The sequence below is a fragment of the Echiichthys vipera genome, assembly GCF_963691815.1.
Source record: "Echiichthys vipera genome assembly, chromosome: 16".
Lineage (NCBI taxonomy): Eukaryota > Metazoa > Chordata > Actinopteri > Perciformes > Trachinidae > Echiichthys > Echiichthys vipera.
In genome coordinates, this window is record NC_139841.1 from 27,136,649 (window position 1) to 27,157,219 (window position 20,571).

The 20,571-nt window shown below is 41.6% G+C and overlaps 1 protein-coding gene across 5 annotated transcripts in view; it reads right to left on the reverse strand.

Annotated features, from left to right (window-relative positions):
* The window catches only part of sbno1 (strawberry notch homolog 1), a 38,359-nt gene extending 18,065 nt beyond the window's left edge, over window positions 1–20,294 (reverse strand). For 2 of the 5 annotated variants that reach the window (XM_083930029.1, XM_083930027.1), the window contains exons 1-28: window positions 18,765–18,897; window positions 14,661–14,780; window positions 13,904–14,002; window positions 13,553–13,780; window positions 12,234–12,366; window positions 11,413–11,513; window positions 11,203–11,299; window positions 9,662–9,822; window positions 9,213–9,346; window positions 9,030–9,120; window positions 8,220–8,381; window positions 8,001–8,136; window positions 7,773–7,878; window positions 7,516–7,669; window positions 7,224–7,406; window positions 6,300–6,397; window positions 6,058–6,209; window positions 5,124–5,327; window positions 4,867–5,037; window positions 4,601–4,770; window positions 4,378–4,509; window positions 3,412–3,547; window positions 3,167–3,279; window positions 3,002–3,073; window positions 2,822–2,921; window positions 2,575–2,649; window positions 1,137–1,283; window positions 870–964 (exon numbers count right to left, since the gene is read on the reverse strand). In XM_083930029.1, the coding sequence (XP_083786155.1) occupies window positions 870–964; window positions 1,137–1,283; window positions 2,575–2,649; window positions 2,822–2,921; window positions 3,002–3,073; window positions 3,167–3,279; window positions 3,412–3,547; window positions 4,378–4,509; window positions 4,601–4,770; window positions 4,867–5,037; window positions 5,124–5,327; window positions 6,058–6,209; window positions 6,300–6,397; window positions 7,224–7,406; window positions 7,516–7,669; window positions 7,773–7,878; window positions 8,001–8,136; window positions 8,220–8,381; window positions 9,030–9,120; window positions 9,213–9,346; window positions 9,662–9,822; window positions 11,203–11,299; window positions 11,413–11,513; window positions 12,234–12,366; window positions 13,553–13,780; window positions 13,904–14,002; window positions 14,661–14,780 (3,570 nt within the window). In that variant the 5' untranslated portion in view covers window positions 18,765–18,897. Of the gene's footprint in view, window positions 1–869; window positions 965–1,136; window positions 1,284–2,574; window positions 2,650–2,821; window positions 2,922–3,001; window positions 3,074–3,166; window positions 3,280–3,411; window positions 3,548–4,377; window positions 4,510–4,600; window positions 4,771–4,866; window positions 5,038–5,123; window positions 5,328–6,057; window positions 6,210–6,299; window positions 6,398–7,223; window positions 7,407–7,515; window positions 7,670–7,772; window positions 7,879–8,000; window positions 8,137–8,219; window positions 8,382–9,029; window positions 9,121–9,212; window positions 9,347–9,661; window positions 9,823–11,202; window positions 11,300–11,412; window positions 11,514–12,233; window positions 12,370–13,552; window positions 13,781–13,903; window positions 14,003–14,660; window positions 14,781–16,545; window positions 16,665–18,764; window positions 18,898–20,170 lie in introns of those variants that run through there. The other 3 variants (XM_083930025.1, XM_083930024.1, XM_083930026.1) reach the window with 3 other exon arrangements.
* Between the last annotated feature and the right edge of the window lie 277 nt (window positions 20,295–20,571).

A 20,571-nucleotide genomic window follows, 5' to 3' on the forward strand; every position in this document is an offset into this window, starting at 1 on the left:
TAGGGTGCAGCCTGGGGAGAGCGTGCTGAAGGGAGGACATGGCACAAACTGCACAGCGCCGACGGAGCTGATTCTTAATCTGACCAACAGAAGATCCTGAATCTTGTCGTCCGCCGGGTAATAAATAAAAAGCAACTACGTCATTTTAGGTTTTCAGTGCATGTGAAAGAAACTTAAAGTGTAATTCTGGCGTAAAATCATTCCACGGTCTTCTTTCACACTTACATTCATCTAATTAACCATCAAGACAGTTTTTTTTTCGTGTATGAACTGTTAATCCAGGAGAGTCGCTAACAGGCGGATGTGGCTAACAGTGATTAGCTCGGGGCAGTACGGTGAAGGCATTCAAAGGTCTTTTTTAACCACTAATGCTGCTGAAAATAACAGCAAACCTCTGCAGCAGCATGAGAAGAGTCCCTACACACACAACAAAGCAGCAATGGGCTCCTTCCTTTGGGGTTGACTTTGGTAATCCATTGTAATGGACTTACCTACTGTACAGGGGCCAGTAGGTAAGTCTTTAAAACACTCTTTAATAAACTCTGGCTTCACTAACTACGCTGTTGGTGCTTTGTTTTGTGTGTAGGGACTCTTCTCATGCTGCTGCAGAGGTTTGCTGTTATTTTCAGCAGCATTAGTGGTTAAAAAAGACCTTTGAATGCCTTCACCGTACTGCCCCGAGCTAATCACTGTTAGCCACGTCCGGCTGTTAGCGACTCTCCCTTTCTCTGGGTTATTTGATGAATGTATTTGTTTATTCGCCGGAGTTACACTTTAAGTCAGATAATGTTAATGCATTGGAGCCATTTCCTTAAGGACGAGCGAGGAAAGCGTGGCAAATAGACATAAATACAAATATATGAACATACGGTGAAGAGCTCCACGTGTCCTGATGTGGTGTAGCCCGGTGTTAGGAATTTCCTGCAGTCCACCTTCTTCACCTTCTCATCACCAGAGCCCAGATCTAATAAAAGACAGGCAGGGAATGATTTTACCTTAAAGGGTAAACAGATAATTAAAACTCCTCTGATTTTCTCCTGGAGGAAAGCGCCTTGAATAATTTAACACAGTAAAATTGTTTCTGTCCCAGTTTTGCTTCTGTGTTTGTGAAAGCGGTTGAAAGGTAACCCTCTTACCAAGAATGCCCATGTCGTATCTGCCGTTCTTCTTGGCCTCCTGAATAACTGCGGCCAGCGTGTCAGAGAAATACTGGAACAAGGCGTTTTGCTGCTGGACCTCCATGCCCAAAATACGGTTCAGGAATTTCCCCATGTTGTTGTAGTCTGCAGCAGAAACAGAGGAGATGCATTACATTACTGTGGATATTCAAACAAAAGTGTGCCTGCAGAGTGTTTCCTTCAATTTGTGAAGAAATTTTGTTGCATGCAATATTTACTTTATTGTTCACCAGCCAAATGGCTACTGAATGTTCAAATTTTACCAGCCACTAAACAGATGACCATTGTTTTTGTGGCTGGTGAGTGAAGCAAATGTAACTAAACTAAATGGTGCAAATGTTGTTTCCTGTGCCACAATGAACAGAGAATTCAAAAAACAGAAGAAATTAAATGAAGGTCCACGTTAAACTCCAAATTTATATTAAACCATCTGTTTACAAACTCAAACCCAACTTGTGCAGTATGATCCAAGTCTCATTTACCCATAAAAACCTCACTTTTTACAACATTTAGGGCGCACACACACTGCTCATCCGTACCGTGTCCAAACAGGGTAAAGTCTAGTTCGTTTGACCAGTGTGAGTGCAAGCGTACCGCTCCTAGCTGTAGCACGTTTGCCGTCCACAGCCCGTTTGGGAGAGGTGGGCTTTTGTAAAGCACGTTTGCAGATGTACGAGCACGAGCACGAGGCCTACGGCTATTCTGACGTCCTTATGTGCGCCTGTTCGGACATAGAAAAAAGAAAGAGGGACCATGCGCGGACATTTAAAACAAGTCGTCGCCTTGCAACGTTGACTAAACGGGGTCGCGCTGCATCACAACGAGTCCAAAAAAAACACAAAGCTAAAAACGTTGGTGTGATGCGGAGGTGGAGTGTTTACTGCAGATTTGGTCGATGAAAAGATTCAAAAACAGTCGACAAGACGCACAAAAACTCTGAGGTCTACGGAAAGATCTGGAAACAAAGCCACGCATCGCCATGACGTCATCAATGCGTGTGACGTGTTACGGCGTGATGACGTATAGGCAGCAAGAAGCATTCTCCGAGGCCCAGGTAGTGTGAGTACAAACGGGCCTGGAGGGGGGGACAAGGACCCTAAAGCACGGGGCACGGGACGGAGGCACAGTGGGAGGGCGCCCTTAGAGTCTCCTCTTGTGAAGGCAGTAGTGGGAAGTTTTGTAAACAGCAAAGTCTAAGAGGAAATGTGTGTTCAGGAAGTACCGAGCATACGACTATATTTGGATTAAAGTACAGAAGTTGTGTGTGAGTTTGTAAACTGATGTTTCGACAGCTTTGCTGTTAACGTGGGGGCATGCAATGTTCAGTATTCAAGGAGACACTTGGTGAGTTACTCGTTAGAATAGTTGTTTCTCCTTTCAACAACTTTAAAATTACCTTTGTCCAGTGACATCGTTCCACATCTGTCCTCCACATTTATGAGGCCCACACCTATTAATCCACTTTGAATTTCTGCAGAATGAAAACAGTGTTGTCAGACGAGAACCATCAATTAAAACAGAAGATGCATAAATCAATAAGGTATTCAGTAATTACACAGACATCTACAGGGCCAACCGGTTGTAATACATACAATACAAACAACACTGTGGGAGTGCTGGTGCGTGAGGCAAACAGAAAGTACCTTTGAAGAAATCTCCCTTAAAGTGAGAGGGTGGAGACACTAACGGAGAATCCAGCTTCACGATCGACTTCATCACAATTTCCAGAGCGTTTCTTCCGTACTGTGGAGCAGATAACAAGTGATTCACTGGCAAACAAAGACAACAATGACAACTTCTGAGGCAAACACGGTTTTTCTTACTTTGTTGTCAAAATTAAACCTGCTGAGATCTCGAGTCTCTGTCGCTCTTCTGTCTCCGTGAGTGAGCGCCCCCTGTTACAAAGATGAAACACAGACCGTTGTTATTTACCTTAAAACGTTCCTTAAAGTACGTACGTTCTTGATTACACGTTCATCCGCCATTACCAGGCTTTCTAGTCTTTTGGCAACGATGGATGCAAATCTCTGCTCTCCTGCGAGCTCCGATATGAGGAAGACGTATTCTGGGGCTGTGACCTGGTTTGACCGGTGAGTTCTCCCTGTGACCAAACAAACAGAGCAGAGCTTTAAAACACATTGTTATTGCGTGAAGGTCAGGCGTCAGGTCCAAATTCTGAATAACCGCCCTTAGGTCTGGTTGTGCCTTCATAGGGAGATGAATATCCACTGACCGAACTGCTGTATAGCTCTGTCTGCGCTCCACGGCAGCTCCAGCGTCATGTGGACTCTCCGCCGCTGGTTCTTCACCCGACGGTCGGCCTGCAGGGATATTCCTGAGCTGGCAGCTTCTGAGATGATGGCGATGTTCTGATGCAAAGAAAGACAAATAATATTACTGCTCACGTTAGGGCGGCAATTAACGAATATTTGCATTGTTGATTAATCTGTCGACTCTTTTCTCGATTGATCAATTAGTTGTTTGGACGAAACGATGTCAGATGACGTCCTCAAATGTCTTGTTTTGTCCACAACTCAAAAAATATTCAGTTTACAGTCACAGAGGAAAGAAACCAGGAAATATTCACATTTAAAAAGCTGCAATCAGAGAAATTTCTTCTTAAAAAAACTGACGATTGAAGCGATTTTCAAAATAAGTGGCGGTTAATTTAATAATGCAGCTCTAAGGGTCTACTCACATTCGGCCTAGATGATGATCGTCCCCAATGCTTAAGCACGGTACTGTCGCTCTAACACCAGTCAAACAAACTACACTTTAGCTGTGAAACGTGCTTGGGCGCTGTACAAATGGTAAGTGTGAGTAGACCCCAAGTCACATACAAAAGTGGAATTAGCAGCGGTTAGTCTTTATTATTTATGAAAGTCAGTCAGTCTTCTCTAAAGTTTTAGATTTACTACATCAAATTAAATCACTCGCTTGACTGGTGCCCAATTTTTTTTAAATTGTACATGTAACACTGCATGAGTAAAGAAAACTGAAGTTGTTCTTTTTTACTACTGCTGCAAAATCAAACACTGGAGCCATTAGTTTGTTGTGTGAAAGAAAAGGTGACCCACCACAGGGTGTTTTGAGATGTGAGATGCAAACATGAATCAAAAAGTTAAATTACTACCTATGTTTGCTTCCTCAGTCCAGACCACATGCATCTTAAATCATGGTTTAAGTAATTAGTGTTTACCTTCTCTCCGTCCATGAACCTCTGCTTCTCTGTGAGATTGAGGATTTCCACCGGGACGTCCAGCTCAGAGCGAGACTCGTATGTGATGGTGCCATCGTCGTTGCTAACCACGCGACCTTTGCGGCCAGTCATCTGAAGAACAGTTGAAGAAACATGGAAGGGATTTAAGACATAAATCAAATACTGATCCATCTTTAAAAACACTTAGAGGCCGTGTTTATACCTCAGCTACGTTCTCGGGTCCTCCCAGTTCATCGATTAGCTCGTCCAGAGTGTTGGGAGGGAGATCCTCAGCGAGATCCTCCAGTTGTTCCAGCAGATCTTTCTTCATTTTCTGGGCGTGTTCCACTGCGTCCTGACTTGTTAGGCAGCTATCCTGACTCTCTGCCTTGACTTATGTTTGAACAAGTGAAAACAAGGAATTCATTAACCCTCTAAAGGCCGAATCAGAGTGCTGTGTTCCTGCTTCGCCGTGTTTATTGTTCTTACCTATGGCAGGTGTGCTGGGGGGGTTAACTGGGGCAGTGAAAGCCGGCCTGGTGGAGCCCAGCCCCGAGGCTAACAAGGCACTTTGAATCGAGTCTGGATCGATACCCTTCCTTCTCTTTTTCTTCTTCTTCTCTTTCCCCTTCTTTGGTTCCTTTCTGATGAGCCACGGATCTTAAAACAAATGGAAGGAATAGAGATTTCCTGTAAGCAGTGATTTGGATGTAGAAACCTTAACCTTAACCTCTCAGAAGTCTCACCATCTTCGTCGTCGTCATCGGACTCGTCTCTGAACGGGTTGAAATCGTCGTCTTCGTCCCCCGAGCTGATGGATTTGAAGCTGTCGTCGCTGTCTTTACCGGACTCTGCGTCCGACTCATCCGACTGGCTCTCCTCCGAGCTGGTACCCGACAGACCACCGTGCTTGCGAGGCTTCTTTTTCGGCTGCTTTTTAACCTCTGAACCTGGAGAGTTGATCGGAGAATAACATCAAGTTTAACCTGTTCTTCCCTGAGTCCCTTTTTGAGGTTCCTGCTCGAAAATGACATGCTCAGAATAAATAGGATATATCTCTGTAATTACAAGCTTTATGTGCATTATCACAGGTTAACAGCCTATAATCCATAAAACTGAGCTCAGACAGTCGCCACTAAATCGTAATCTCGATTCGGGCACGTAGGCAATCTCATTTCTGACAGACAACGTTTCTGCATCGTTTCGTTGCAGAAAGAAATAGGACAGGATGAAAACTGATTTGGTACAGGAGTTAAAAAGAAGAAACTCTGCTTTAGGGTTAGGGTTAGCGACAAAATGAAACCTACTGCACGTTCAACATCAGCACAGACGTGTGAAAGCAGACGCTGGTATTAACCGTCAGAGTGATGTTCAAACGGCAACAGTGTCCCGTGGAGGGAGACTACTTTTTAACATTACATTTGCGTTCCTACATAGAGCCCCGTCGGGTAATATCCAAATAGTTTCAGTGCAGTGCGTGTGTGAAAGAGGCTGGAGGGTGAATACAGGTAAATTCAGACAAACTGTGAGAAAAATATATTTTTTTAACATGAAAGCATGGAGACATGTTCTAGCAGAAACTCAAAATATGCGTATGAACCTGAAAACGAGCGCCATACTGAAGTATTCTGGAAAAGGCAAGTTCTGTTTTAATAAGTATTAATGTAACGTATTTATTACCTTTCCTTTTCTTGCCCTTCTGTTCCTGTTGTGTTGCAGTCTCACTGGGAGAGGGGGTCTTTTTAGCTGGGAGGTCGAGACCTAGCAGGCTGTAGAGCTTCTGTCGATCAGGAGCTGGAAAGTGCTTCTCAACCAGGGACTGCAGCACACCTCTACAACAAAAACAGTTTGTTACAGCGACACAGATGCATCATCCAGTTTAAAACAGCGTGAGGAAAAAAAACATTTTAGTCGGACCGTACTTTGCAGTTGAGACAAAGTCGTTGAGCTCTCCTCCTCCTTCCTCCAAGGCCTCGAGTGTTCTCGCTTCTCCGGTGGACTGAAGACCGATCACCACGCACTGCAGAGGAAGAGTGAATAACGTTAGAGCAGGAAGCACAACGTGAACTTTTTCAGGACAGCGGGTTAAGCCTAACATCAAGTAGCTTTTATCTTGCAAAAACAATCCCTTGTTGACCGGTGTCATAAAGGCAAAAGACGCACTGCGGTCGAGTCGTGTGCACGGAGATGAAGGGCTGCTGTCTGCTGGGGAGGCAGTGTGACTGAGAGGGACACCAGAGGGCTGGATAAACTGATCCGGAAAGCAGGCTCAGTGCTGGGTAGGTGCCTAGACACACTGGGGGCCATGGTGGAGAGGAGGATGTGGACTAAGTCGTCTTACATCATGGACAATACCAACCACCCCCTCCACCACACCCTGATGGAGCAGAGCCACAGCGGGCGGCTAACTGCGCTGCGCTCGAGGACTGAGCGCCACAGGAGGTCCTTCGTCCCTGACCTTGGCTCTGGTGCCAGGCCCAACCCAATCCACCCTCCACCTCCTCACTTCTTTTATTACTGTATCATTCTTTATTTATATTGTTATTTATTCATATTTCTTTTATTGTTGAATGACTGCCTTTATAAGGTGTACGTATTATGGGTACTGTGAGCTATGGGACACACAGAATTTCCCTGAGGGGATGAATAAAGTATCTATCTCTATATATATATAAAACTCTTCTTCCATGCTTGTGGGCATTGTTCTTCTTTAGCGTTTAACAGCAAACAACAACACTTGTAGGTGTTCATGTTTTCCCCCCGTAAGAAAACAAGTACAGTCACGTTTTCATAATTTTGGCATTGACTTGTCCACTACTACGATAATATTTCAAGTTTAATCTCACCTTTCCGTTTTGGACCTCCTCTCGGGCCAGCTGGACAACCCTGCGCACTTTGGAGGCAATGCAGAGGTATTTGAAGAACCTCTGGTGAGCGGACCAGAACTGGCCCCACATGGACTTCTTCATGCGTTGCTCCGCGTCCATCAGGTTTGCAGCCTGCTGAAACTTTTCACGCGCTTTCACCCACTGGGAGAAGCAGGAGCGCACAATGACTCGTTATTAAACAGCAAGGACAAGTAAAAGAACCGCAGCGATGAGTTTAAGTTCATTTCTACACACGTGTTCTTGTACTCACCAGCCTCACGGATTTGTTGTACATGTGGATGTATTTCTGAGTCAGGGGAACCTCCTCGATCTTAAACGTCACACCTGTAAAACTCAACTGCCTTGCGATGTACATCCCCCTCAGCTTCATGTCCATAGCTACAATCTCCATGGCGCCAACACCTCTGAAATTCACGGCAAAGAAACCCTGTCAGGACATTTTCCAACCACCGGCCAAGCCTTTTAACATTTGTTTGTCTTTTGTCACCTGCAGAAATAGAAACTTACCGGCGCTCGACGGCTTGGATAAAGTTGCCAAACTCTCTGAAGGGTGTTTTATGTCCCCAGATGCCCAGACGATTCATATACGCCATATTTCGCGGTTCAGATGCACCTAATCAGAAAAAGTACATTGTCAGTATTCACGGTGTTTGACTAGTGAGATTCAACGCCTTCACCTGAGTTTACATGCCAATCCATTCAAACAGCAAACTTCCTCTGATTGTGTCTACTAACCTGTAGCACTGGCATACACAACCCGAGCCTTGGGGAGTTTGTTCTGCAGCTCCAACACTGCAAGCCCCGTTTTTGTAGGTTTGGATGATCCGATCGGACACACGTTCTTGGCTTTGTGACACTCGTCGTACACAATCTAAAGACATTCGGTTAAGGAACGCTACACGTGGAAAAGACAAAGTAACATCCATTCTACCACCTGATAGTTAAAAAGGATACAGCTCCATCAAAGTCCTCCCCACACCAGTGGAGAAGCTGCTGAAATCTGGTCTTGTACTTCCCCCCTGATTGGCTCTCTCCTATCAAGGAAGAGTAGGTGGCGAATATCACACCTTTCTTCACGCTCCCGTTGTGTTTTGAGGAGATTTTTCCATATTTGAACTGAAAAGATAAAACATGCAATTGACACACTTTGACAGCATCAAACCAGGAAACACTTCTCGCCGTTTTCACCTTTTTCTATGTTCACATTACAGGGTTTAACGCTCAATTCTGATTATTTTTCCTGTTCACGTTCATATTTGATGTGACCCATGTCTGATATTAGTGCGTCTACGCTGTGAACTGATCTCTGCCCTGAAACACCGCACATGCAACCAATAATGTCACGGGCACGTGGCAGGTAAAGCACAGATGTAAACTGAAAGTCCATCTCCTCTCTCCGGGAGCTGCCGCCCGTCCACTCTCCGCCCAGCGAAGGAGGTGGAGGCACCGGTGCTTCCGCTGGCCAACAGCTAGCTACCTCGCCAGCTGCTAACTGAGCCAAATTTAACAATGTAATGCTTCATCCACAAACGCTTGTCTTAGATTAGAAAGCACATTACTGTCGCCTGAAGAGTGACAGTTTTGACGCAAGGCTAGTGTTTGGATGTGCAGCGGATTTAGGGCCATATGTGCAAGTTAATCAGATCTGAGTGGGAAACAAATATCTGATTGTTGCGTCTACATTTCTCTCTAGACAACAAAAAAGGATTTTAGCCACATTTGCTTGTAATGTGAACGTAGCCACGCATCATACAAGTATCTTACCTTGTTCAGTGAGTGAACCTGGATGTTTTTCGCTCCGATGTCCCTTAAATCCCTTTCAGCGTCGTACTTTAAGTCGTTCGAGACACTAAACCTGAACAAAAACGAGGAGAATGTATCAGAAGAGGTCATGCTGTTTGTTAATCTGTGTTAATTATATAATGTTAAAGGTTTGGGGGCATTTACCAAAGTGATCTCTTTCTGCCTAAAAGGTAATTCTCGTAGATGATCCCTGCAATGGTGCGGCCTTTTCCCACACCAGCTCCGTCTCCAATCAAATAGGCAGCTCGATCGCCGCTGGGGAGGAATGTCTCGTGTTGCTGTGATACAAAAAAATGCAGAATTAAAACTTTTGAAGTCTAACAAAGAGTATTTTAGTTTTTATCACATTTTAGCGATTTGATTATTGACGGTTTGTCAATAAATCACTTATAGAGAACTTAAATCCATTCAAAACGAACCATAAAAGTGCAGAGTAATGCAGGAAATGTGGTTAAATATAATATATAGTGTGATTTTTCAGTTCTTTACACAGTAATTTAATTTTTGTGTGTTGTAACATTTCATTATAGTTGTCATTTTCATAGACTACTTTTATTGTTTGAATTAATTTGTTGCTCTCTCACTGCGCGTACCTGAGCTGCGTATGTTATGGCCTCCAGCTGCAGGGCAGACAGGCAGCCGCGGTCGATGGTTTCTTCTGGGATGGACAGTCTGTACCACACATCTGGAGGGTTAACACTGGACAGGGAACTGGTCTCCACAACAGGATCGGGATGCCGCAGGCCGATCTTTACTGCAGACAAACAGTGCATGATGTGTTTGTATGTTTGGTTTGAGTTGGTGCCATCAAACGAGGGTGACACAGTGCACGGCTGTTGTCACTCAATTAGGGATGCAAAGTCCCAGTTCACCGTTGCATGTTCGAGACGCCATGTTTTTTCTCTTCCTGGCTCTCGTGACCGTTTGCTGGGAAGGGAAGTGTGGTTGCACGTCCCCCCCTGAGTATTGATATTTTATTTATAAATAATATATCTTTTTAAGTGTTAAACTGATAAAAATCAGTCGAAATGATTTGTCGGTTAATGGTTAAACGGTCAAAAACCGGTGTAACGATGCACGTATTCACATCGAACCGTCACGATACGGGCACTTCTGGACGGGTACAGAGATGGATCGCGTTCCGTAAATATTGGAGACATAGTGTTAATATGGCAAACGTAAAGTCTTGCTTTGTGGTGCGGAGCTTAAAACTTGAAGTCGAAGTTCCCTCTGGACCGTTTGGCCTCCTGTTCAGCTCGCACGTGTGCAGTAGCAGAGAGCAAGTGAGAGTAGCAGAGCAGGCAGCTGCAGCACAGGACGCCCCACGCCCCCGAGAGTGCAGCTGTGTAGATGGAAGGCGAGCGAAAAGAGAGCGAACTGCCGAACGACAACATGAAACCGGAGCTTGCAGACGACGTCCTGTCATTCAAATCCCAAGTGTGGGAAAACTTTAGCCTCCAGGTTAATTATGAACATGCACACGCATTTAAAGGGCTCCATCCAGGTGTTACTATGGTTACGGTCACCGAAAAAACAGCTCCAGACCCTATTTCAAAAACCCAAACCTGGGAATTCAGAACAGGCAAATGCCAAAACCCAAGTTAATGCTGCAGTTATACTTTTATTTAAGAAGTATTTCATTTATTGGATAATTGCAGTAGTATGTTTTTTATATTTGTTTGTTTCATACTGACCGCTAAAACTGTTTAACTGTTTCAATATGCTGCTAAACTCTACGGTGCGTATTGTTGGATATTGTATATACCTACGTTAGCTTATTGTTACTCGGACCCTTTCCCATCGTTGTATTGAAACCGTTGCACAATCATTTCCCTCGGGATAAATAAAGCTTCTTGAATCTTGAACCTTGTGTTTAATTGTTTACTAATAAACTTATGTTCGTTCTGTCAAACAAGCAGTTTTTTTCCATTTCCCCCGTAACTATGAACCGTACCGTCTTGTACCGTACCGTGACTTTGGTGCATCGTTCGGCTACACAATCGATTCATATACTTGGAATGATCCTGACAAGCCGTTATCCAGATCTTTGTTGTTGTGCCTTCATGTTATTAGGAAACAAAGTATTCTTCAATATAATGATGATGTTGCGAACCAACACAACAGTCATACTTACATTTCATTGGCATGTACTCTGCATACGTCTCCGCATGACCCAAGATGTCTTCCTCTTCCTCCTCAGGCTCATCCTCCTCCTTCATCCCTGGGATTTTCTGTCGACAGATTGACGTGAGCGTAAATACTAACTCGCCAATCGTGCCTTTAACAGATCGACACATTTATCAGCATTCAGCAGCTGCCTAAAAATCTGTGGTTTAATACTTACCAGAGAATGTGAGAAGGTTTGCACTTTAATGTCGTCATTAATCCAGATCCTGGCCGGATCTTTGCCCAATACTTCCTTTTTGATCCCATTGTTCATTTCACCTGAAGCACCAACAGAAACAACAGGCGTTACCGACATTAGCTATACACATATTACCTATATTACCTTTATTTTAAAGTAATACTATTAGGATTAACTATGCTGTTGACATTAATTATTGTGTTTCTTCTTAAGTGTAAGAACGTGATGCTTTTCTTTGAGTTATGTGAATAATTGGCCTTTATTTCTCCGTCTTTCAGACCAAACTATAAATGGATTTAATAGGTTTGCAATGATAATAATAGTAAGTTGCAGGTTTAGTACATAAAATTCTCATTTATGTTTTAAACCAATAATGAAATGTGGATGAGAGTCAGCTTCTGAGATCATAAAAAGTTCTGACATTAGTCGGAGTTGTCACACAGAGAGACAAGCGGAGGTGTGAGACATAAATTTCTCTTTATTTCGTGGTAATTTTGTAGTGTTTTGCTCGAACTAAACACAGACAGCAAGTCCCAGATGCTCTCTGCAATGATGTAAACCTACATTAAAACTATTTTTTTTAGATTTAACACCAAACTCCACAGCTTTTAGCAGATTAATTTGAGCTTTTCTGAACTCTGTGTTCTTATAACTTCTTTAAATGGGGATGATTAAAACCGTACATCACTATTGTTTGCTAATTGTTAATAACTGTAAAGACATTGCTAATCCCCAACAGGTAAAAAAAAAAAAAAACACCAGTCTAATACGTACATTTAAATAATAATAATGTGAAGTACCTGTGGCTGTGGCTGTCGCTACTGGTGGAGCGATGTTGGGTGGAGGCTTGAGCTTCATGAGCTCCATCAGACTGTTGCCCTTTAGACCAGTGGTCTTCACATTTCCAGTCCTAAGGAGGTCTTTCAACTGAATCTGCTAAAGGAAAATATATAAAATCAGCAAAACCAAGGGAAACGTTCTTTCTGTGTGTCATAAAACATACTGAACCCCCGACAGACTACATCAAATACAGCCTCAGTACTTCCAGTTTTGCCCAAGATGCAAATCAGGAGTAGCATTGTTGGTAAAAATGTTTTGGACTTTGTCTCAAAGTGCTTAATGATGTTAACGGATGAAGGCAACGTCATGATTCTGTCACTTTCTGACCAAACAGCTTAATGCTAATTATATATTCATATTCTTAATTTAACAAACTAAAGAAATTATTTAAAACAAGTCATTTGGTGCCTTTAACGTCCAGATATAAATATATGGCAAGTTCCTGTTGATATGAGTCACCTGCAGACAGAAGCACCTCTCTCTCTTTTATTATTACTCTCATCTTCCCTCTGAACTCTACGATGGCTCGGTGTTTGCAGTTATTCATCAGTTCGTTTTGTGCTTTTAAAGTGATTTCAGAAGCGCTGTGGGGAGCGAGCAGAGAGGATCAACACGGTCTCTCACAGAGATGAGAGAGGACACGGTCCACCTCTACGGCCACGAAGAACCTCCTGTTTTTTGCTGTTAACTTTTGAATCAACCTCCTGTTTTTTGCTGCTGTTACGTTTTGTGGAAGGTGAAGGCTTCAGCGAGCGGATTACTTTTATGGAGCCTGAGTTCAAGCCACCGTCACGGCAAACAACACCAACAAGGGTGGAGAAAATGCATCATGACGGAGCGGAAACACTGAGGGCTAATTTTGAACATGTGTGAAAAGGAAACAGCAGCTCCTCACCGCTGTGGAGAGAATGGATTCAAGCAGCGTTGTCCCCGCGTATCATGCATAGGGGGACTCCCTCTTTTATAGCATACGCAGCGCAAATAATGACAAATTACTCGAATAGTGACGTCAACAACGGGCATTCGGGTACTCGTGCCCTTCCCTAGTGTTTACTCTAACTCATTTGACTTGGTACACACTGCAGGAATGTATGGGCGGACCTGTAGGGGTGCGTTGAGTGGGAGTCTGGGATGGGCTGAGCTGGTGCCTACTTGATATATTTTTGTAGCTTATCATTTCATTTGGTGGTTATGTAAAAAAGTCCAATAAAGATAGTGTTAAAAAAATAAAGAATGTTTCAATTTGGAGCAGGGAAAACATTATTTCAACCCAACGTACCTGATCTCTGTTAGAAGGCACGACTGTGGACGCTGAAGGAGGAAAACTTGTGGATGAGGGGCTCGAAGATCCTCGCAGGGCTGATTTAGTGACATGGACCACTTTGGTGACGGTTATCGTGTGTTTGATAGGGTTTGTAACTGATTGTTTGGTCACAGAAGCTCCGAGTGACGGCAACTGATTCAGCTGATTTAAGACAAACGTGGTGGTTGATGGCTGAGGTTTGTGCTGTTGGAGACGAGCAGAGAGAAAATTGATTTGAATTCATACACCAAAAACAAAACGTCAGCTGAAACATCACATTATGTCTTCAATAATTAATGAAGGGAACGTAATGCTCTGTAATCTCACCCTGATAGTAACTATAGGGACTGGAGCTGGAGGTTCAGCACGAACAACATCCACCGACTCCGTCCCCACACCAACATCCAGGGCACTGATAGAGATAGACTGGAACAAAGCACAACATCAATGTAGTTAGGGAAACATTGAGGGCGCACTCACACTGTCCATCCGTACCGTGCCCAAGCACGTTTCACAGGTAAAGTCTAGTTCCTTTGACCAGTGCAAGTGCAACTGTACCGCGCCTAAGAGCGGCACGCTTGCCGTCCACTGCCCGTTTGGGAGAGGTGGGCTTTTGTAAAGCATGTTTGGACGTGTACGAGCACGAGGCCTACGGTGGTTCTGAGGTCATTTCCTGTGCGCCTGTTGGGACGTAGAAAAAAGAAGGAGGGACCATGCGCGGACATTTAAAACAATGGCGGCGAAAGGTTCACGTTGGTGTGATGCGGAGGTGGAGTGTTTACTGCAGATTTGGTCGATGAAAAGATTCAAAAACAGTCGACAAGACGCACAAAAACTCAGAGGTCTACGGAAAGATTTGTAAACAAAGCCACGCATCGCCATGACGTCATCAATGCGTGTGACGTGTTGCGGCGTGATGACGTATAGGCAGCAAGAAGCATTCTCCGAGGCCCAGGTAGTGTGAGTACAAACGGGCCTGGAGGGGGGGACAAGGACCCTAAAGCACGGGGCACGGGACGGAGGCACAGTGGGAGTGCGCCCTAAGAAGTTGACGTCTATTCCATAAGAAGAAATATGGTCTTACTTGCTGGGTTGTAGAGGGCTGTGCAACATCCTGAGAATCAACATCAAATATGCCAATGTCGTTTGGACAAATGCCACTCTCGCTCAGGGCAGCGAGGAGTAAATCCTGTCCAGGATCCATCTGCAACACAAACACAAACATATTAAATTAAAAATATATTCTCTCAAGTGTGAGGATTTACAGCTTCGTACACCTTTTCCATGGTCATATTTAAGCACTTTCAGGGTCAATTTTCAAGCTTTTCCAGCATCTTACAGCTGCGGTAAAATCACATTTTTCTATGAATACACACTCAAAACAAGTATTTCATGTTTTCATTTCAGGCTCTCTTCTTGTGAAATAAAATGCAGATACAATTTCAAGCATCTTTAACCACTTTATCAAAAATTCAAGCACTTTTAAAATCTTGAAAAATCAACATTGAAAGCATTTTTAAGGATTTCACGCACCCGTACGCACCATTTTTAACATATGTGACATTAAATTTAGTCTCTCGTGGAAAAAAAGGAGAGAAAGGTCTGGCTTTAAAATAAAATGTTGGCTTTAAAAGCACATTTACACATCGACAGAGGTGTTCACTCACACACACACACACCCACCCACCCACACACACGCTACTCTCACAACATAATGTAAAACTTGGGAGCTCAAGATTTAACGCAGAGACAAAAACACTCATCTCTTCCTGCCCTTCTGAACGGACTGGACACAGCTAACGATCATAAGCACATAACTATAGTCTAATTTCTTTCTGGGGAGTTGATTAGCAAACAGATGACACTGCTTTACCACAAAAAGACACAAAGACGGAAATGTTGGGCTGGGAGATTAATCAAATTTTATTTTTAATAACATTTTTTTCTTTTAAATATTATAAAAAAATAGATGATCGAGATAAAAATTAGTATGATGCAACATTTAAGAATGAAGCTACTGATTTGTCTTGTATTATAAACGCAGTGCAACCAAAACCAGTGATAGACCGAGACATCAACGTCCGATGTTTGCATTTTTACGTGTATCGTATCGGCTGCTGCGCTCAACGATAGTTTTCCCCCGGCATCATTTACAGACAGGCGTCCACAAACAGCTCTGTGTTGCTGGAGACGGCGTTTTAAATTCAATTAATATTTCTTTATTTTAAAGATTGAGACTCATTTGTTTTCATCATTGTGTTTAATTTTTATGAAGTTAATTGAGGAAGCAAAAGTAGAAAAACGGCAGTTTATATGGAAAAAAAATGCACAATGGTCGACACCTAAAAAAAACCCTAATTTGGTTTTCAGTAGGTAACAAATAATAAATTAATAAATGAATTGATCTAGTTTATTTTGGTCCCATTTATTAATTTCATATGAATCATTTAAAGGCATATATATACAAACACATTTATATTATTATGTATCTAATTTTTGTCGGTTTAATTATATTTTAAGTTCAAGAAAACCCAGTTAAAAACATTTTCCAAAGAGTTTTTTTAAGTTTTAACGTCAATGAGTGACCACACTGAATAATCCTTACCTGTATATTAACCTAAAATAATCGTGTTTATGTTAAATGTTGAAATAATCGGACAGCTCTGGAGGAATGTGACCCGAAACAAAAAAGCATGAAGCACAAATGTGGGATATTAGCACCCACATGGATCGCACACACGCATGGGCTCAAACACGGCGAGTGAAACGTGAAATATCCAGATAAAAACAAAAACACAAACCCTGCAAAACATTAAAACTGTCTGTGTAAAAAGCCCAAACATCTGTAGTTCAACTGCAACACACAAGTCAGTGAAATCCAACATGAGCAGCATAATCCACCCAGTTACGACCTCGTTACACAGCGAAAAAACCCAAAACACAGACTGGATTTAGCGTAATTTACCTACATTTACTCGTAATCAAGAGCTCCGATATAAGAAGGAGAAGGTGACATTTCTCCCGGGGGCGCAGGCACACGCAGGTCGGGTCCGAGGCTGGCTCCAAAGTGACCCAAAACAAGACACGTGTTTGCAGTGCCCTGCTTCGGTGCGTGCAACTTCCTGGTCCCTCCGACTCAAACGTAGCTTCCCCCCCTCCCTCCTCTCCGCGTTTAGCTCCCAAGTTAATGTTTAAACAAACAAGCGGAGGTTGTAATGAAGTTTGAAGGGAGCAGACAGGTCGATTTAAGTGTTTAGCACGGGTAAAAGCCTCCTGACACACATGCATCTGGCCCCGGTTGAAGCAGCAGGGTGACGCGGCTCAACCGTGCTAAGCGAAAGCTAGCAGCTCCAAAGACAGTTTCACATTCACTTCAAAGGCACCGCAGCGAAAACACACTTTTTATTTAATAAATTATGTTAAAATAACGTGCACATAACTTACTTTAGCTTATATAATGTTTGATTTAAGTCACATGTATTTAAACAAACATGTAAACAGGAAATAATACATAACTAGAAAGCAGAGAAACACTTATTTAACACTTATATAATATTTAATATCTCCACTTCTCCGTGTTGTATTGCTACTTAACAGCTTCTTCTAATATATTTAATTTATTTTTGTTGCCAAACTCAAACAAATGGTTTTTAACTTGCATGTGTAATTTATTGTATTTATTTTATTTAAAATTATAAACTTATTGATATCATTTTGTTTCCAAAATACACACTAATTCAGAATATTAAAATAATATATAAACAAACAAATAATATCAGTTATCTATAAACGTAAGATATGAATTGTATTTATACTGAGGGGGAATTGTTGATGCTGCATAAAAATATGATATAATATAATTAAAATGGTGCAAAGGTGCTGCAACTTTTTGTTGTTTTCATCTGTTAAATTGTAAATAATTCGTTTTTTCATATTTCTTATGGTATTTTTTCTAATACATTCTTGACTGCAGTACTTTGTTTTATTTTTAATTTATTTTTAATTATTGTTCGCATTTTTTGAGACGTCCAAAAAGTTGTTGGAATAAGTAAACACTTATATTTAATATCAACACTTCTCCATATTGTATTGTTGGTTAACAGCTTCCTCTGTCTTACATTTATTATTATTATTTTTCAAACTCAACCTAGTTGTTTTTTTTTACTGTACGTAGCAAGTATCTTACCATATATTATTTATTTCTAATATGTTGTTATCACACAGACTGTAAATAAATATAAAAATAATATATACGTTTGTATATTTTAACAAAAATTAGTTTCCAGAATATATAAAAATAAACAAATTACAAAATATCAGTTAGCTTCGAACATTAGGCTAAATTAAATGTAAGATAATTGTTTTTATAGTGAGGGGAAATTGGTTATGCAGCATTAAAAATATGATATAATATAATAAAAATGTTGCAAAGGTGCTGCAACTTTTTCTTGTTTTTATCTGTTAAATTGTACATAATGCTTTTTCCATATTTCTTCTATGATATTCTTGACTGCAGTACTTATTTTTATTTTTAATTTATTTTTAATTATTCTACGCATTTTTTGAGACGTCCAAAAAGTAGTTGGAATAAGTAAACACTTTTATTTAATATCACCACTTCTCCATATTGTATTGTTAGTTAACAGCTTCCTCTGTCTCACATTTATTAGGCTAAATTAAATGTAAGATGATGTTTTTTATACTGAGGGAAAATTGTTGATGCAGCATTAAAAATATGATATAATATAATAAAAATGGTGCAAAGGTGCTGCAACTTTTTCTTGATTTTATCTGTTAAATTGTACATAATTTGTTTATTTTTTTATATTTTTTACGGTATTTTTTCTATGATATTCTCGACTGCAGTACTTTGTTTAATTGTTTATTTATTTTTAATTATTCTACGTAATTTCCTTACATGTGGAAATGTGCAGTAAACGCATTTCTGACTCACAAAGACAGAAACGCAGTCAGATTAACGTCAAGTGTCGTTTATACATAAACCCGGTAACGGTGAGTTAACGTGCCCTCAGTTGGGCAAATAAATAAAACAGGTTGATCCAGAGCTAGCTTGTTTTAGCTAACGTTACACTAGCTTGGTGCGCTGGTCAAGAAGTAGCTGTTAAATGACGTTAGCCGGATTAAAAAGCCCCAAACAGTGAGTTTAAAACAGAAACACGTAATTAACCTTTACTCTCAGCGGTGTCCTTCCCCCAACCTTTCCACCTGGACTCCGCGGCGGGGTTTCAGCTAACCGCAGCCTCGCATTGTTGTGATGTTGTTGACGGTGTCATTGCTGTCGCTAAGCTAATGTGTCAACAGTCGGACGCCGTTAGCTGGTGTTACCCCTAACCGGACGGATCCGGTCTGCCGCAGTTTCCGGTATTTTTGTAATGTGTGCAAGTAGAATTAATTTACACACTTCTAAGAATCTACAAGTGAAGTTTCATATTTGTGATTTAACATTTTCATTCCAAATTAGTAAATTAAAGTGACGCATTTTATTTTGGAGCTGTTGAAGCATGTGATTTTATTGTGAAGGAGCTGTTGCAGCATGTCATTTTATTGTGAAGGGCTGAAGTATGGTCCCGGGTGTTTTGACAGCATTGATGTCAATGTGGACGACCAGCAGCTTCAAGTGTTAGTGTTATTTTAACCACTTTTATTTTAAAACAATAAGATAAATTAACAGATGTGTGTCTCCAGTCGGACAGTTTGTTTAAATTAGATCAAACTTTCTGTTGAACCTACAAATATAAATGATAGTGTGATGTTTAGAGTTAATTTAATGGTGTTAAACTAAAGTCTAACTTCTTATTTTTGTCACCAAATATCATTTTAAAAGCCTCATTTATCCTTGTGTTTACAAGAGTCCTTGAAAGGATGCTAATACCGGTGAATAAGTAGCACTGACAGTGGGAGCTGCTGGTCGTCCACATTAACTTCAATGCTTTCAAAACATCCGGGCCCATAATCCAGTCCTTCACAATAAAAGTCCATGCTTTAACAGCTTCAAAATAAACCTTAAAGTCATTTAAATGTCCATTTTTAATGTTAACCACCACCTGAGCGTCACCCAGAACGATCCCACTGTTGTGTCATATCAACGTCACTTCCCTTTAATAATTTAACACGTAAATGTTAAAGTAAAAATATGAAATTTCACTTGTAGTTTCTTAAAAGTGTGTAAATTAATTCTATTACGAGTAAAAGCACCACGAAAAGACCGGAAACTGCGGCAGACCGGATCCGTCCTAATAGGGATAACACCAGCCAACGGCGTCCGACCGGTGATGTAGTTACGTTAAGCTGTTAAAACGATATTTAGTTACAAAAATAAGAAGTTGGATTATAATTTTACACCTTTGAATTGGCTCTAAACATCACACCTTTAGTTATATTTGTAGATTAAACAGAAAGTTTGACAGAATTTAGACAAAAACTGTCCGACGGGTGACACAGTTCCGTACCTAACGGCTGTTAAAGCCTGAAAAACAATTAAAACACCTTAATTTAAGTGTAACAACGCAACGGCCGGTTTGTGTTTTGATTAACGGTTAAACCGACAGATTTAAACGTCTGAAATTAACTTACTTGACGGTTCAAACGGCCGCTGTCGTCGCTCCCGGTCGTCGGTTCGGCGGTTGGTCGTCCTGTTCGCTCTTTTTTTTTAACAGACGCTCGAGCCGCATGCTGGTCACGTGACGTGCAGGCCCGTTTTTTCGCAGTCAAACGTCTCCTCCGGTGTCGGTAAAAACGGGGCTCCGAGCGGCACCGGGGCGTCCCACCGGCCGCGAAACACCGACAAAAGCGACAAAGTTAACATTTCATAAAAAACGGTAAAAACACAAACGACAAAACAAAGCAAGAGTCAGCGAGAGCTAATGCAGAGTCACGTGATCCCGCGAGATCTTGGGAGGAAGTGACGAGACAACATTTCTTCTTCGTTTGTTGGTCTCTTCCTTTTTTTACTTCTTCTGTTTTCTAAATAAATG